General features: G+C 43.4%; 1 protein-coding gene across 1 annotated transcript; it reads right to left on the reverse strand.

The window, feature by feature from the left end:
• Positions 1-523: 523 nt before the first annotated feature.
• Positions 524-3184, reverse strand: LOC116514977. Its single transcript, XM_032226837.1, has 5 exons — positions 3066-3184; positions 2786-2926; positions 2386-2523; positions 1512-2040; positions 524-673 (listed from the first exon to the last, which is right to left on the reverse strand). The coding sequence occupies exons 1-5, from the start codon at positions 3182-3184 to the stop codon at positions 524-526; spliced, it is 1077 nt and encodes a 358-aa protein (XP_032082728.1).
• Between the last annotated feature and the right edge of the window lie 15498 nt (positions 3185-18682).

Consider the following 18682-nt stretch of genomic DNA (forward strand, 5'->3'; position numbering starts at 1 on the left):
TGTTTTGGATGCAGTAGAACCAGGCTGTCTGGAACTTGCTAAAGATGTTTGAAGCCCTCCATCCATTCTTCAGTTTATTTCAGAGCAAGCAAGTTCTGCCCAAATCACTCTCTCCTTCTTCTTTCCCATTCTTGTTTTGATTCCTTAGATTATTTGAGATCCTGGATGCCCTTAATAGATCCTTCAAGCCATTCCTGAGGACCTAGATGGGATGCTTCACGATCCTTCCTCTTTGAAGCTGTTCACAGATATTTCAAGCTATTTTTGGCATCTTGTTTGTATGTTGCGGGACCTTTTCCATGTTCCTGAAGCCATTTTTCAAGAAGTGGTATAGGTTCTTCAGAAAATGCAAAGCTTTCTAAGGATCCTTGAAACCATTAAAATATATTTTCCACGGTTCCTTCAGAACATTGCTTCTTGAGGTTCCCTATTGATTTTTCAAACCTTTTCATCTGGACTTCTGTAGATCTTGGATGCCCTTAATAGATGCTTCAAGCCATTCCTGAGGACCACATGGGATTCTTCACGGTCCATCCTCTTTGAAGCTTTTAATAGAGGCTTCAAGGCATTCCTGAGTATCTAGGAGTGGTGTTTTAGGTCCTTCTTCCTCAAGATTCTTTATAGCTATTTCAAGCCATTTGTTGGCATCTTGTTGAGATACTTCAGGACCTTCCTCTTTCGGGTTTTTCAAGGATTGTGGAGGACATTTTTCAAGAACTGGTCTAGGTTCTCTAGAAAGGGACAGGCTTTCTAAGGATCCTCGAAGTCATTTTAACATATTCTTCAGATCCTTCAGGACATTACTTCTTCAGGTTTTCTATTGATTCTTCAAGACATCCCTTTTTTTCTGGCTTCCAAGAGACTCTGACTTTCTAAGGATCCTTGAAGCCATTGAAATATATTTTCCACGGTTCCTTCAGAACATTGCTTCTTGAGGTTCCCTATTGATTTTTCAAACCTTTTCATCTGGACTTCTGCAGATCTTGGATGCCCTTAATAGACGCTTCAAGCCATTCCTGAGGACCACATGGGATGCTTCACGGTCCTTCCTCTTTGAAGCTGTTTACAGATACTTCAAGCTATTTTTGGCATCTTGTTGGTATGTTGCGGGACCTTTTCCAAGTTTTTCAGGGATTGCTGAAGCCATTTTTCAAGAACTGGTCTAGGTTCTCTAGAAAGGGACAGGCTTTCTAAGGATCCTCGAAGACATTTTAACATATTCTTCAGATCCTTCAGGACATTACTTCTTCAGGTTTTCTATTGATTCTTCAAGACATCCCTTTTTTTTCTGGCTTCCAAGAGACTCTGACTTGAACTTTTGTAGGATATCTCCTTGTCCGTTTAGGGGGTTTCTCCTATCCATGGGGGGATTTGCCTTATCACCCCAGCATCTACAGAGTATCCCCTTTAATCTGTTGACCCCTTCAGGATCAACAGTGCTCAAAAAAGAGTCCAAACAAAGGAGTTAGAGTTAGAAGTTAGGAGAGCTTCCTTCCCTCCACTCTAAGAACGGTGACGTCACCACAGGAAGTCCCCTTCTTCGGGTTTTCTATTGATTCAGGAAGCCATCCCTTTTTCTTCCGGCTTCCACGAGACTCTGACCTGAACTTTAGTAGATGTTGAATGCCTATAATAGATGCTTGAAGCCATCTCTCCACATCTAACTCGTACGTTCCTGGCCCTTTTTCCTGGAGATGATTTATTGATGTCTGTAGCCAATCATTCACATCCTCCCTGGCTGCCTTAGCACATTCCTCCGGGAGGTTGGCGGCAGATGCTTTAAGCCATTCTGGCAGGGTGTGTTTTGACCGTTCAGAGGAATCCTCTTTTAGGAGTTTGAGAGATTTCTGCAGCCACCTCAGAATATTTGATGCGGGTTCCTTAGATGTTTTAATTTTGTCTACCGAAGCTTTCAACCATTTTGGATTCAATTGATATTCCACCATTTGAGCCTTCATTTTCTCTTCAGCTTCTGTCTCGTCTTCCATGTGGTGTCCGTGTCTCAATAAGGTGCAGCGGCATATCTTCTGTAGTTCCTCTCTGAAAAAAAATCAGAATGTTCGCTGTGAATCTGGGCCAACAACAAAGTATTCTTAGTTAAAATAACGGGAACTTCTTTGATGTCAGGAAACTCTCACTCTGAAAGTTTATAAATATTGTTGGGCACCGGGGGATGGAGATTGAAAAGTCTCTTCTATACCTATCTTCCCATTCCATGAGACTAACTCCGAGATTTTTATATGTAAAAGTATAAGAGCCATAGTTTGTTAATTTCTTTCTAAAGTAAGGAGAATGTCAGGTTTTTCCAAGCTTTCTAAGATAAGGAGACCCTAATATGAAATTCTGGAAGAAATAGTTTGTGGTGTCTATCTAAAAATTTCTCACCTGCACAGTATTTGTTCGTACGCCCTGAAGATCTCATCTTTCTCATCTGTAAGTTCGATATTTTTGAAAGTCAATATCTCTGTTTTGTTTCTGAGCTCTTCACTTTCTTCCGTCAGTTTTGAGATCACTGCTATCTTTCTGTAAATTATGAGGACCAGAGAGATATTAGCCCTCTTAATTTGTTACTTGAATTACTAATTATTATTGCATTCCATTATAACTATTGCTCTTCTCTTACTCAGTTATACATACATACATACATACATACATACATACATACATACATACATACATACATGAATGGAACACTTCTTTTATCCAGTATATCTGGCCTAAGGGATCTAATAAATAAATCTGAATTTGAAAGAAAAAGTCAAATCGCTATCTAAATATTTCTCACCTATTAAGTTCTTCTTTGAGATCATTATTCTCACGTAGGAGCTCTGCTTTCTCCGCAGCTTCTTTCTCAGCCTTGCAGCGGAGTCTTTCGTTCTCTTGCCTCAGTTTCTCCAGCTGCCCAAGTTCCTCCGAACCAATTTTTCTGTAAAATATCAAGAGCAAAGTGTAATTAGCTCCCTTAGGTTTTTTTATTTGAATTATAAAACTTGTTTAAAATTAAAACTAATTGAAATAGCTGAGAAAGGAAGAGAAAGTCAGGGTGGCTATCTAAATCTTTTAACCTGCTCAAGTTTTCTTTATAATCTTCATACTCTTCGGCCAGCTGCTGGTTTTTCAGTATAAGGCCCTGAATTTGGACTTTGAGCTGATCTTTTTCTCCCAGAAGTTTGAAGATTTCCATTGTCTTTCTGCAAATTATGAAGACCAGAGAGAAATTAGGCCCTTGGGGTTTTTTTTAACTTGAATTATCAACCTTTTGATACAATTACAACACATTCCACCCTTTTTTCCCAAGCTTTACTAGAATATAATTTTCCATCACTTGTTTCATAAAATGGCCAGTCCCATTGCCAATGGAGAAATGATGAATGTTGTATTGAAAGTGTGAACTGAATATGGTTATACAAAAATTTGATGAACTATGCAAAGACTTACATATAACTCAGGTCCCTTGCTGCCTTCAGATCTCCTTCCAGTTTTTCTGTCTTTGTCTGAAAAATCATGAGAAGAATTACATGAATTTGTTTTCCATAAATTCTCTCATGTCAGTGTAAAGAAGATATTCGTTGAAACATCCTCTTTAGGTAAAAAAGTCTGGTGTGTAGACAAGCATATTTGTGCATATTAAAATCATGCATGTCAAGATGAGCACAAATGTGCAACTCCCGATTTATTGCTGTAGATGTTCAATACAAGCAATAAAGGTTATTCACACCGGGATAGAAAAAGAACAATTTAGTGTGAGTTCATTTGTTTAGGAAACGCAAAACACGGTGGTTCAAACAAAACCTGAATCATCTACATTTTATTTCACTGCCATTGGTGTTGTATGTGGCCAAAGAAACTAGTTAATGTGGCAAAGAAGGAACCAACCAAGAATGAGCATGAACTCTGACAATTGCCATTCTTGAATAGAAGTTACAAATAAACTAGTTTGTATTGAATAGATGTATGTGTGTATGGATTTCATCCATACAGTAGAAATATAAAGCGAACATATATACTCTATAAAATATGCTGCACATGCATTATTCACAATTACCAATTATGAAGAAATCATTTGTTTTTATTTTTCTCATAAATATATTCTAAGGTGAGCTACAAGTATACATTATATACCTCAGCACGTCTCCGTTCTTCGGTGGTAGATGACAGAAAAGGAAGTCTCGATCGTTCCTCCTGCAATGACAAAAGACCCTGTTTTTAATGATTCTCAAGGACTGGCTGGATGAGTCCCTGCAGTTTTCTTAGCAAGGTTTTTCACAAGTGATTCGGTGTTGTTTTCTTCCTAGGGCTAAGAGAAGCTGACTGGCTCAGGGTGACCCACTTGGCTTTGCTTCTAAGGTGGGGCAAGAAATGTCAGTCTCTGAGTTTGCAGGTTGATGCCTTAACCGTGGTGTAACAGAAACCACAATTAATATTCTGTCTGTCTGTCTCGAACTACCTAATCTTCCTGTCTGTCTTTCTTAAATTTCTATATATTCCATCCAGTGGTGGGATTCAAATAATTGAACAACCGGTTCTCTGCCCTAATGACCAGCTGGGTAGGCGTGGCTTGGTGGTCATGTATCTAGGTGGGCGTGGCCAGCTCAATGTCACTCACATCGATGGAGGCTTCGCCTTAGCTGTTACAATGTAATAAGGGTTAACTGGAGAGGCAGTTTCTGTAAGCAGGGCAATAAAGATTAGGATAGAAACAACACTAGAAAGTTTCCTTCCTGCCTTCCTTACAGGATTAGCCCTGTAAAGCGGAAAAAACCAAAGTAAGATTTCTTCCAACAACTGGTTCTCCGAACTGCTCATAAAGTTAACAACTGGTTCTCCTGGATGGGGCAGACTGGCTGAATCCCACCACTGGGATGCAGCCATGGATCTGTGAACTATCTCAAATGATCTATATAACTGGCCGTCAATATTCCTCATGAAGAGCCTTTCAATTCAAAGAACGTTTTTTCTCTTTCATACCACAACAGACCCAAACAATTCAAAACAATTTCTAGAGGTACATTTTTTTTATTTAGTATGTGGGAAAAGTTCTCACTTTGTTCCCAAACGCCAATCTGCAAAGGTATCCCAACAAGTTACTTCCTCACAGTACCTTTTTTGGGAGGTCGCATGACATCACAATTGCATCAAGAAAATTTGCAATAGTGATGAGAGCTTCATATGCAAAACAAGCTCAGCTATTGAGGTTTGCAGCTTTTTTTCTTCAAGGTTTGATCAGAACAGAGGTCGACAAATAGCAGCGGTCTTCGTGATACTCTATATTTATTCTATGATTTATCTGTCTTTAAAATGGGGATTGGCAACAGGATTTTACAGACATCCACCAAGGTGTCTGCCCCCTTCCCCCAAATTTCACTAAATACTGAAAGCAAACATGTCATCAAGGCTTGGTGCAAGGTGGGCAATGACATCTCAGCTCAAGAAGTGTGACCAGTGACCCGCTGGACCATAATTCCAGAAGTGTGTCCTTACCCGGATCCGCTGGTCCTCCACACGTTAGCACCTCAGCACCTTAGCACTTCACCTCCTCAGCACTTCAGCTCCTCAGCACTTCAGCACCTCCGCACCTCAGCTCCTCAGCACTTCTGTACCTCAGAACCTCAGCACTTCAACACTTCCGCACTTTAGAACGTCAGCACCTCAGAAGTCAGCACTTCAGCACTTCCGCACTTCAGCACCTCCGCACTTCAGATCTGTAGCACTTCAGCACCTCAGCACTTCCGAACCTCCGCACCTCAGCTCCTCAGCACTTCAGTGCCTGAGCACTTCAGCACCTCAGAACCTCAGCACTTCAGTACTTCAGCACCTCAGAACCTCCGCACTTCAGAACCTCCGCACTTCAGCACCTTAACTCCTCAACACCTCCGCACTTCAGCACCTCAGCACTTCAGTACCTCAGCACTTCAGTACCTCAGCACTTCAATACCTCCGCACCTCAGCACTTCAGTGCCTGAGCACTTCAGCACCTCAGAACCTCAGTGCTTCAGCACCTCAGAACCTCCGCACTTCAGAACCTCCGCACTTCAGCACCTTAACTCCTCAACACCTCCGCACTTCAGCACCTCCACACTTCAGCACCTCAGCACTTCAGCTCCTCAGCACTTCAGCACCTCAGCACTTCAGACCTCCGCACCTCAGCTCCTCAGCACTTCAGTGCCTGAGCACTTCCATACCTCAGAACCTCAGCACTTCAGCACTTCCGCACTTCAGCATTTCAGCACCTCAGAACCTCCGCACTTCAGAACCTCTGCACTTCAGCACCTTAGCTTCTCAACACTTCCACAATTCAGCACCTCAGCTCCTCCGCTACTCAGCACCTCAACTAGTCAACGCCTCAGCACAAGGATTGGGATCCTGGATATATATATGTGTAGCAGTCAAAGTCATCACAATCAGTGTTTCATGACATGACCTTAATATTTTGTCTAGCTGTGGATAGGTGCTAGGGGTGAGCCTTATATGGTACATAAGAAATGGGCACCTTTGAATATGAAGGGGACAAGGGGTGCCCTCATGTCACCAAAATAAGGATATCATAGTTCTAATACCAAAGGCAAATGACAATCCTTTACTCTAAAATCCCCATGGTTCCTCATATACGTGGTGGTCTCATCTGCTTTTTTTGCATTTTTATAAACTTGAAACAGCAGATACAAGAAAAAAATCCTACATGAAGGTTTTCCTGGGAAAATTGTATCCACCGTGGTATCCCCTTTAGCCGAAGAATTCAATTTAATTCAATATTTTATCATCCTAGTTGTTGAAAAAAATGAAAGAAGATCACCAACTTGCCACATAGGAAACACTGTAGAAAATAAATTTTCCCCCATGTTTAAATTTGCAAGATGAGATCTAATGGAAGAGAATCTTTGTAGCTCAGGGTTGAAATGTAGAGTCCTTGGTGCTCTCTGAGCTTGGATCATTGCTTACAGACATTTCATTACCCAACATCATCATCACAGGGACGTGCAGTCAGGGGAGGTGGGGCCTCACCAGCGTCATGAGGAAAAGAAAAGAATAATTAAAAGGAAAAAGGCTGAGGTAGTTGCTGCCAGAGTCACAGTGGATAACTGCAGTGGGAGGCGAGAGAACTACGGGCCTCCTTTACTCTAGCTTTATGATCACTTGAGCAGAGTTAAGCAAGGGTTAAAAGATGAAAAATTTCTTATGCAAAGGAGGCACGTGTTCTCTCGCCTCCTGTAGAGGGCATTTTTAGAGGCTTTTTTTTCTTTTCAGGGGTAAAGGGCTAATACTATCACGCCTTAATCCCATCACCCTGGAGTTGAAGGGGGAGATCTTTGTTATGTAGAATAGACTACCTCAGGCTTTAATGGCTCATTGACAAAAGTGGGGGCTATTAAGAGTGAGTCTGTTTTCTGCCTAAAAACATGTTTCTCCATTTCTTATCTAGGCAAATATAATATTCTGCTTTTTCAATATTTCCCAGGATATTTCATTTTCCTAGGAGAGGGGTGGGTTTTAACTTCCTTCACTATCACAACGATTTCTCCTCTTCCAGTGCATCCCCTGCAGACAGCTATTCTTTGTATTTTCCTCAAAGCAGTTCAACATTTTTGTTTTTCTTAGCTTATAGAGGCTTTTCTTTTTGAACACTCTTGCTAAAATAATTAGCATTTGGTCTGAAAAACGTAGCACTCCTCATCTCAACAGAATCACCTCTGCATCCAGATACACATTGCATATTTGGAGTTTTCGCATATGGAAACGTTTTGCATTCACTTTGTGATTGTGCAATGCTGCTGCTTTTACATAAGTAAAGGGATAAGCCAGCATATATAAAGTCAAATAATTTATCACATTCATTTACTAATATTTATATTCCATTCTGAAGACTGAGCCAGTAAAACAAATACAGTATTATCATTATAAAACTGATTATTATATTTGTTAGATCGGGTGAACGGAAGAGACAGGACTCAGGCTTCAGTAACAAACAACTCTTTATTCAACAATTATGTACAATCCAGCAACTTGCCTGTCTGACAGCTTCCTCTTATATAGGGAGCTGTCAGACGGTTCAACCAATCAGCTTGAAGTATTTTCCTGCTGGAACAGTGGACCTGAGTGAAGCCTATTGCTTCACTCTTGATAATTAACACCCCTCCCCTCTTAGAATAGTTTTACCCAATTTGTTTAGCTTTAGCTTATGTAGTTCCGTAAGTAGGCGGGGCATCTATGGGCTCTTTTGGACCTGCGCAGCTCAGTTGGTGTGGCAGCAGCAGACTGTTCAGTTGGGCCTGCTGCTGCTCCTGCTCCTGGATCTACCAATGGAATCACCTGGAAATTTTCCCAGCGCGTGGCTGCTGCGTCTGGAACCAGTTCACCTGGAGACTGCCACTGGATGCCTGGCTCTAAAGATAAGTTCCCTGGTTCCTTCGGGCTTGAGTCTACTGTGGAGGGAGTGTGTGGTTGCTTGTTTTGGGTAGTGGTTTGGCTAGCTATTTTTGGAGTTATTTCTGATTGCCTAAGAGTGGAGTGGCCGAGTCAGCCTTGGAGTTGGTCAATGTGCCTTCTCAGATTTCTGCCATCCTCCAGCTCAACCCTGTAAGTGCAAGGGCCAGTGATTTTGATCACCATGGCAGGAACCCAGAGAGCACCCCAGCATAATTGTGGGCATATACTCGATCTCCTATGCTAAATGATCGGAGTTGGGTGGTAAAATCGGTTGGGGTCTCAGCAGAGTAGTTAGGGTATAGCCGGTCTAAGGGAGACCTTAGTCAGTGGCCCATTAGGAATTCAGAGGGGCTTCTTCCCATGGTGGCACTGGGGGTGATGGCACTGTACAAGGAGAAATTTATCGATGTGGGTTTGCCAATCACTTGGGCCCATTCTAGAAAGGGCTTCTTTAGAGGATCACACCATTCTTTCCACCTGGTCATTGCTGGCCGGATGGAAAGGAGCGACCGGGGCATGCCAGATGTCCTGTTCTGCTAGAAAGGTTTCAAACTGGATGGCCATAAATTGGGACCCGTTGTCAGAAACCAAGGCACCGGGCGGGCCATGCATGGAGAAAAATCTCCGTAGCACCTTGATGACCACCTCTGCCATGGTGGTGGTCATGAGGACTACCTCGAACCATTTTGAGTATGCGTCCACTACAATGAGAAATGTTTGGCCATGCACAGGGCCAGCAAAACCTATATGCACCCTGGACCAGGGTGCCTTTGGCCATTCCCATTTGTGCATGGGTGCCCCAGAAGGTGCTGGTCGGGATTCCTGGCATAATGTGCAGGTTGTGACCACTCTGCGATTTCCCCATACATGTTAGGCCACTAGACATAACTTCTAGCCAACACCTTCATCCGGAAAATCCCTGGATGCCCCAAATGCAATGCCTCTAATACTGACATTCTCAAATTTGGTGGAGCAACCACCCATTCTCCACACAGTAGACATCCCCTTATCACAGACAGTTCATGTTGTTTTACAATAAATGGTTTAAATTCATCCCCTCCATACCCAGTTCAGAACCTGTGCAAAGATTCTGTCCTTGGCAGAATGCCTTGCAATTTCAGCCAAGGTAAACGGGCCAGAGTTCAGGCAGTCAATTAGCAAGACTGTGGTGCTGGGAGTGGGGTCTTCCAAGAGTTCCAGCAGCGGGCATCTGCTGAGGAAATCATTGTGGCCCTGGATTTTTCCAGTGAGTTTGTAGCTGTATGCTGTTAAAAATATTGTCTATCAGGTCATCCACAGTGAGATGGATATGGGAGTGGGGCAGTCCCCAGCCAATAGCTCCAACAGCAGTTTGTGTCAATGATAGTTCAAAATTCCAACCATACAAGTACTCATGGAACTGCTTGACCCTGGCCACCGCAGCCAATGCTTCCCTGTCCAGCTGGTTATAGTTCCATTCAGTGGTTCACAGGGTCCTGGAGTAGAAGGTGATCAGGGCTTCAGTGCTGTTGGGGATTTGATGGATTAGGACTGCCCTGATGCCAAATGGGGAGGTGTCTATGTCAAAATGAGGGGAAGAGTCTTGTTGTATTGGATCAGTAGGCTGTCCGCTGAGAGCAGTGGCGAATGTTGTGGCCTCAGTCCAGCCCCAGGTTTATTTCACCTTTTCCCTAAGCAAGCAGTGCAGCGGCTCAGCTATTGTTGCCTGAAAAATACTGTAAAAAATTAGTAAGCCAAGGAAGGCTTGCAGCTTGGTCAGGTTGCTAGGTGTGTGTGTGTGTGTCCTGTATTGCCTTTATTTTACTTTTAGTGGGGTGTATCCCAGAGCCATTGACCAGGTACCCCAAGAACTCGACCTTAGGCACAGCAATCTGGCATTTCTCCCTTTTTACATAGAGGCCAGTTTCCCTGTATCTGCTGAGGACGAACTTCAGTTGGTTTAGGAGTTGCTCTTTATTAGTGGCGGACACCAGAACATCATTGAAATAGGATACTACCCCTGGTATGCCATGCAATAACCTTTCCATCACACTTTGGAACAGTCCTGGTGCCACGCTAACTCCATATTGTAGTCGGTGACATTTGAATGCACCCCTTACAATGGTTTAGGCCTCTGCGGTAGTGCTATCTACTAGCAATTGCTGGTAGGCCTATGCAAGGTCGAGTTTTGCAAATATTTTTCCTGGGCCCAGGGAGTGGCGCAAATGTTGGACGATTGGTACTGGGTATGCACTTTGCTGCAGGACCTTATTTAACGTGCATTTGTAATCTGCGCAGATGCATATAGAGCCGTTGAATTTAAGCAGCCTCTATATGCATCTGCCTCACTATGACCACCTGACCAATTATCTTATCCAATTCCTTATCAATTATAGGTTGGAGGGCAAAAGGAATCCTCCAGGGCTTCATCCGAATTGGTGCAATTTTGGGGTCTAGACTAAATGATATAGGTGTCCCCATATACTTGCCCAGGTCTCTGCGGAAGACATCCCAGAATTCTTGGATCAGCTCGTCTGTGCTGTCCTCTACAATGGTGTTGAGGCCGGTCACCCCATGCCCAAGGACTTGAACCAATCCAAACCAAGCAGGCTTGGCAAGGTGCCGCTGACCACTGTTAGCGTCAGTGATACGTCAAACTTTTTAAACTGCACTCTGAATGTTCCACACCACAGGACAAGGATACAGTTTCCCTGGTAGTTGCTGAGCTGTAGCCATTGGCATTTCAGCTGCTTCTTTTGGAGGCTCAGGATCGCCCTTTTCAGTGTGTCTAGGAGGTGATGGTCACAGATGACCCCATGTCTATCTCCATGTTGCTCCTTCGATTCTGATAGTGATGTACAGTTTCTTGTTTTGCAGTGTGCTGGCTTGCCCAATCTTTGTTTAGTAGGTCTCTGTTGATTCTGTCTGCTCGTGCTTTTGCCAGGGCTTCCAGGGCTCACATTTAGGTGGCGTCTGGTATCCCAGCTGGCTTGTTGTCAGTCTTGGATGTTGCACGGCTGGTTGGCTGGCACGGCAAACCCGAGCCAGTTGCCCTTTCACTTGCACCTTTGGCAGATGGTGTCCTTAAAATATCAGGTTGCCCTCAGGTGGTTTCCTCCACAGCCAGCGCATGGGGGTAGCCATCAATCAGCCTCATTGGTTGCTTTCTTCCTCTCCAAGTGAAGGCGGCAAGCCTCTTCGCTGTCATCTGAGTCCTCATGTTTGGAGTTCTTCTGATGCACTGCAAAAGCTCAGCACAAACTCACCGGGCTGCCATGGTTTTGGAGGGTTTCAGTTGATTTGTTGGACAATTCCATTGCTCTGGCCTTGTCTAACGTGGTTTGCAGAGTGAAATTGGGCTTGGCTAACAACCACCACTGTAGGTTGATGCCCCTCACTCAGCAGAATTTCATCCAACTTCCTGAACTCACAGTATGTTGTGGCCTTTCGTAGCACTGCTACATACTGGTTGATGGTCTCCCTTTCTTTTTGAATTCATTGGTTAAATTCGTGCCACCTCATAATTTTTGACGGCATCAAAATGAACCTTTGGGGTATTTTGCAAGACCGATCAGGGAACCATTTGCATGGTGGCTGGCATGGAGAGTGACTTCACCATGTTGAACACCTCTGGGCCACAGTACTCAGGAAGAGAGCTTGCTTTCTGTTGTCCAACAACCCGAGAAGGTCGTTTGCTTCCATAAAGCACTCGAAGCAAGTTGTATAGGAGTCCGAGTGCTCTGTGACTGGATCGTATGGAGCTGGTGGGGCGTGAGTTGTCATTTTGACAGGCCAAACAATTAAGATGAACATTTTACCAAGATTACTGTTTTTATTCCAAACAATCCCGATAAAGTTAGAGAAAAGATATTTTGAAAATCTCAACAAAATAATAGTGAAATATATATAGCAAGGGGAAAAATCAAGAATTAATCTAAAAATGTTACAAGATGCAAGAATTAGAGGAGGGTTTGGGTTACCGAATTGGGAATGATATTATCAAGCAGCGGTGTTATCATGGATGAAAGAATGGATTGTACTGAGAAATACAAGGTTATTAACATTGGAGGGATATGACTTACAGTTGGGTTGGCATGCCTTCCTGTGGTATGGGAAAAACAAGATACTATTTGAAGATACCAGCTTGTCTTTTGACAATGGAAATGTTAATTCATCCAAATATTATTAAAGTAGAAAACATTGTTAGATATAAAGATACTTCGACAGAAAAGAGGGAACTTAAAAAGAAACAAGAATTAGAAGAACAAGGGATTGACATGGTTTGGTACACACAATTGCAGATACAATGTAGATATGAAAAATATGCTAAATTATATGGTTCCCACATGGAGATGACAGAATTAGATGCGATACTTACAGGAACAGAAGAGCGAATGATTAAAAAATGTATAGCTATTTACTGCATGTTAAACTAGAAGAAGAACAGGTAAAAGAAACAATGATAGTATGGGCAAAAAAATGGGCAAAAAAATGTTGAATACTCGATAGATAAATGGCAGCAACTATGGGAACAAAATTATAAATTAACAATGACAACTGCATATAAAGAGAATTTGTACAAAATGTTTTATAGATGGCACATGTTACCTGAAAAAAATGGCAAAAAATGTTTAAAGACAAATCAACCAAATGTTGGAAATGCCACCAAACGCTGGGGTTGTATTATCACATGTGGTGGACATGTATAAAAGCGAAAAAATACTGGGCAAGAATTTGATTGTGGTTGGAGAAGATGATGCAGCAACATATTGATTTAAAACCTGAATTGTTCTTATTGGGTATCTTACCAGGGAAATATAGTAAAGAAATGTATATTGGATTATTCACTGCAGCTAGAATTGTATTTGCACAAAATTGGAAAGCTGAAGAAATCCCTAAAAATGAAAGTGTGATTAAAAAAATATTAGATTGTGCAGAAATGAGATTAACACTAGCAATTAAAGGAAAGGAAGAATCTGATTATTATAATATATGGGGGTTATTTTATCATTGGTTAGAAAATGAACATGGATAAAAAGTATAAAATTAAATAATTTAGGAAGGAAAATGTTATAACAAGAGATATGTTAAGTTGTAATGTTAAAATAAGAACAGATCTATATAAAGAATTTGGTGCTAAGCTATAACTATTATGACACAAAAAATTGTATTGAGATGACACACTGATTAATGAATGATGAAATGTTTGTTTTAAAAGGAAAAAATAAAATACCTTTACAAATATATGTGTGTGTGTATATGTGTGTGTGTGTGTGTGTGTGTGTGTGTGTATATATATATATATATATATATATATATATATATGTGTGTGTGTGTGTGTGTGTGTGTGTGTGTGTTTATATATATATAAAGTCACAACCCCTGGTATGCCCAAATATGGGAGGAAGGTCACACTTCCACACTCCCATATTTGGGCATACCAGGGGTTGTGACTTTAAATGTATACCTTTCACCCTGGCCTGGCTGATAAGGAGTCGAGCTCTGTAGCTCAATGGTTAACACATCTGCCTAAGAGGCAATAGAGCACAGGTTCGATTCCCAGCAAGGGAAGCTAAATGTGAGCACACACATACCCTCACATGCTTTGCTCTCACACACATTTGTGCATGTGCACCGCCTTCTGCGCAAGCAGTGTTCATGCATTACGTTGGGGCACATGGGCGGAGCCTCTCACAGCAGCCACTACTGGTTTGCCCTAACCAGAGAGAACCGGCTGAATACCACCTCTGGTTTAACTGGTGTGTGGGAGCTTGGAACTGTGAACTTCAGGAGACATTGTATGACTTACACAGCTGCTACAATTTCCAGTGCAGTATAGCAGGCCTTCTGGATATTTTTCTAGCTACTTTCTGAAATCTTACTTCTGCAATCTTCTGACTGTTCTGTAATCGGGCCTGGGAAGGCTGCTTGGGGAATCCTGGGGCTGGAAGGGAAAGTTGGGTGAGAAGCGAGTGTGTGGTTCCTTTCCCCTGGGTGAGAGCTGGGGGGAGGAGTGGCTTCCTGCTTGGTGTGTAAGAACAGGGTGCCATTTGTGCATTGAGTAGATGTATTCTGAGTGTGTTGGGAGATAAGGGGGTGCTGGATGTGACCACTCTGCGGCAATGAGGAAGGTGTGGAGTGAGTTTGAAGGCGCTGAGAACAAGTGCTATAGTGCCTGTAAGGCTCACCTTGCCCCGACAGTTTGTCAGTGGGAGGAGGTTTTTTAAGGAAGAGTATTGGGGAAGGGAGATGGAATGGTTCTCAGGGAATGCAGAGGAGAATGACCTGTTTCAATGGTGTGGGTAGCAGGAGATATGGGAGGCAGGAGGGATGGCACAGGGAACATGACCTCGGTGTTTAGTACCGGTCTCATGTTTTTCCCCCTTGCATTCACCTCATTTACCTGGTCAGCAGATCTGTGGAGGCCCTAGTCTTAGGCTGCTGATTTTTCTTGTCAGATCAGCCTACAATAAGGCTGCTTTATTGCTGATTTGATCCTTGAAGAGAAGGCTGATCTGGCTTGTATAACCATGACCTGGCTGGGCCCAGAGGGAAGTGTTCCCCTCATAGAAATGTGCCCAGTGGGTTATTGAGCATGGCACCAGTCTAGACTCAAGGTTGGGGAGGGGGTGTGGCTGTTGATATCAGAAAATCTCTAGTAGCCTCCAGAGGCACTGCTCCACAAGTGCCCTGCCGTGAGACCCTTTTTCTTAGGTTGGGCTCAAGGGACCAGGTGGGATTGCGGCTGCTATACCATCCTCCCTGCTGCATGGCAGCTTCCCTACCTGGACTCCTGGATCTCACCGTGGGGCTACTGGTGAAATTCCCCAGGTTTATAGTTCTGGGGGATTTCAATCTGCGATTCCTGGGGGCAGGGGCAGAGGTAGCCCAAGATTTCATGGAAACCATGACTTCCATTGGTCTGTCCCAGGTCATCCAGGGCCCAATTAGGAATAGTGGTCATACACCCTATTTGGTGTTCTTGTTGAAGCAGCACCTATGTGACCTGGAATTGGTGGACCTGTCCTTGGTCCCCTTCTCATGGTCAGATCATAGTCTGGTGGCAATGAGTTTCTCAAGAGCTGTACCCCAACCTGCAGGGAGACAGGACCTATTAGATTGGTCCGCCCCATTGACTAATGGATCCGGATGGGTTAAAGAAGGAGCTGGGGGTTATAACTGCAGATCTGCTGGACAGTCCAGCCGAGCTCTTAGTCACTGTTTGGAATAGGAAGGTGACTGAGGCTCTGGATAGGATTGCACCCATGCAACCTCTCCTCACCCGTAGACCTCCCTGCCCTCTGTGGTATACAGAGGAACCAAGAGGGATGAAATGCATGAGGAGATATCTGGAGTGCCACTGGCAGAAGTCAAGGAGTGCATTTGATTGAACATGGGTAAGAGCTGCTATTAAGGCCTACCTCATGGTGATTCTGGAGTGAAGTGTAAATACTTCTTCACACTAATTGTGTCTGCAGATAATTGCTCAATGACCCTCTTTAAAGTGAGCCACCTCATCCAGGGGAAGGAGGAGATTGAGGTCCATCTGAAGAGGTGCACTGAGGAATTTTGCATTTTCTGGAAGACAAAATCACTCGACTTCTTTCCGTTAGATGCTGGCGTGGTTGCTGGTCTGGTGGAAGCCCCTGAGGCAGGTTCTTGCCATTATCTGGGAATAGTTTGACCATGCTGCTCCTGAGGAAGTGGACAGAATCCTAGGGAGTATGCTCTTAAGCACCTGTGTTTTAGACCCATGTCCCTCCTAGCTTGTGACAGCTTCCAGGGATGTGACAGGCAGGAGGACTCTGGCAGTGATTAACACTTCCCTACAGGAGGGGTAGTGCCCAGTACTTTAAGGAGGCTGTGTCCATACTCTTCTTAAGAAGCCATTGCTGGATTCCACTCTGTTGGATAATTTCTGACCTGTCTCCAATGTTCCCTTTTTGGGGAAGGTTGTTGAGAAGGTGGTCACACAGCAGCTCCAGTGGTTTCTGGATGAAATGGATTATCTCAACCCCTACCAGTCAGGATTCAGGTCTGGATTTGGGACAGAAATGGCATTGGTTGTGGTTTTGGATGATCCCTGGTGGAAGCGGGATGGGGGAGTGGATCCATCCTTGCTCTACTTGACCTCTTGGAGGCTTTTGATACCATCAACCATGATATTCTCCTGGAACGGCTTTGGGGGATGGGATTGGGAGGCCTTGTGCTGTCCTGGTTCACTTCCTTCCTCTGCAGCCACTCTCAGTCAGTGTTGATAGGAGGGGAGAGATCCAGCCCTTGCCCACTGCTTTGCTGGGTTTCACAGGGCTTGGTACTTTTGTAAGGTCTTGTCTCTCCAAATCTTCGCAAGAAAGCTGGACTCTTGAAATTGAAGTTGTTTCAAAAGGAGTTTTATTGAAAGGCTTATGAATGCAAGGGGTCTAGGCAGGAACGAAATCTTCCCACTTAAAAAAACAGCAATTTAAAGCTGTGCAAACAAACCTCCTCCCATAGTACAGCAATGCAGGAAACAGAAACTCACAGCACAGCAATGCAGGAAATAGAAACAGAAACTTCATATAGAGATCCCTCCAATCCTCCCCCCTCCCACTAGAATGCCCAATAGAAATATATGGGATCTGGCATGCTGCCCCCCTAGAAAAATGGGAAGCCCACCTGAAAGAAAAGAAAAAGAAGGAAGGGCAGACAAAGAAAACATAAAATCAGTGAGATTTGTCAGGGTACAATTGATGAAACTTACGAATTAATTTAGGGACATGCACATGTTTTTTGTGAACTCATTCATTGTGTGAGAAGGGGAGGTATTTCCAAGCCACCAGGTACTGAGTGGCTCTGCAGAATTTCCTAGTCTAGAATTTCTTGAACTTCAAAATGTTGTTTGCCCTCTACCATAATAAGCGATGGAACAGGGGTAGTAGCCAGATGAAGGTCAGAGGTGACTTCAGGCTTCATTCAGCAAGCTACAATGGAAAATGGGGTGGACTTGCTGTAATGACTTAGGGAGTTGCAATTCCACTGTGACGGGGTTAATAATACAAACAATGGGGAAAGGCCCAATGTATTTAAGGTCCAGCTCTTTAGACTGCTGTAAAGATTTTAGAAACGTGATGGAAAGGTGAACTTTGTCCACCACTTTGTCATCCAAGGCTTTGCAGATCACCAGCCAAATGGTTTGCAAATGACTGATTCACAGTTTCAATATGGGGATTTCTGGTTCATGTGAGGGTAACTCAAGTATATCATTAAATTCTTGCTTTGTGGTCACTCTGAATGGGGTAAAACATGTGCTAGTGTGAATTGCATTATTATTGGCCACTTCTGTAAAAGGCAATAGCTCAGTCCAGTTGTCCTGCTGATAGTTAATAAAACAACACAGAACAGAGTTTGTTCATTCCGTGGCCCCATTTGTTTGCAATTGATGACTATAACTAAGTCCCTATTCGGTTCCATGTAGGCCCAAAAAGGCTTTCCAAAACTTGGACCTTTCTGTCCGAAATAAAATATCATGGGGCCCCATGAAAGTGGTATATGTGGACCAAAAACAGGCGAGGGATCTTTTGGCATGGGACGAAGTGAACCTGCTTTGAGAAAAGGTCTGTGACAACCCAGATCACTATGTTTCCAGAACTCTCAGGCAATTCTACAATTAAATCCATGAAGATCTCTCTCCATGGTACTGAAGGGTTGGCCACCAGCTACAATAGACCATGGGTTTTCCCCTGCCTGCATTTAGCAGCAGCACAAATGCAGCAGCTTGCTACATAGTTTTCTAGGTCTTTTTTAAATGGCCAGAATTGCTGTTTCAGTAAATATAACATTTTTACATAATCAAAGTGACCTGCTTATTTGGAGTCTTTCCCTAGCTGAGACATACAGCTTATTTCCCACCCAAGCTAATTTTATTATGCAGGTCTGTCTATGGGCACTAAACCACTCATCTGTTTCCAAGGCCTTTTTGAATTCTATGGTGGTGGCATTGTCTAAGGTGGAGGGGTCGTTCTTTGTCTGAAAGCATGTGACCACTTTAGCCGCTAATTGGGAGGTTGGGAGCATGGGCTTAATCACTTCCGCTTGAACACTGTTGTATTGTGGTAGTCTAGACAAGGCATCTGCCAAAAGGTTTTTTTCTCCCGATAAATACCTCAAAGTGAAATTAAAGTGTTGGGAGAACTGTGCCCATTGGACCTGTTTTTGGGGACATTTTCCTTGGGGTTTTGAGAGCTTCCAAGTTCTTGTGGTCAGTCCATACTGGGAAAGGTATTTTGCTTCCCATATT

Source organism: Thamnophis elegans, chromosome 11, assembly GCF_009769535.1.
Source record: "Thamnophis elegans isolate rThaEle1 chromosome 11, rThaEle1.pri, whole genome shotgun sequence".
NCBI lineage: Eukaryota > Metazoa > Chordata > Lepidosauria > Squamata > Colubridae > Thamnophis > Thamnophis elegans.

Excerpts from the sequence above, each read along its gene's own strand:
- LOC116514977 (XM_032226837.1), bottom strand. The coding sequence starts at position 3,184 with ATGGAAATCTTCAAACTTCTGGGAGAAAAAGATCAGCTCAAAGTCCAA. Across the intron at positions 2,927-3,065 it reads TATAAAGAAAACTTGAGCAG|AAAAATTGGTTCGGAGGAAC; the intron begins GTTAAAAGATTT and ends GATATTTTACAG. Across the intron at positions 2,524-2,785 it reads CTCAAAGAAGAACTTAATAG|AAAGATAGCAGTGATCTCAA; the intron begins GTGAGAAATATT and ends CATAATTTACAG.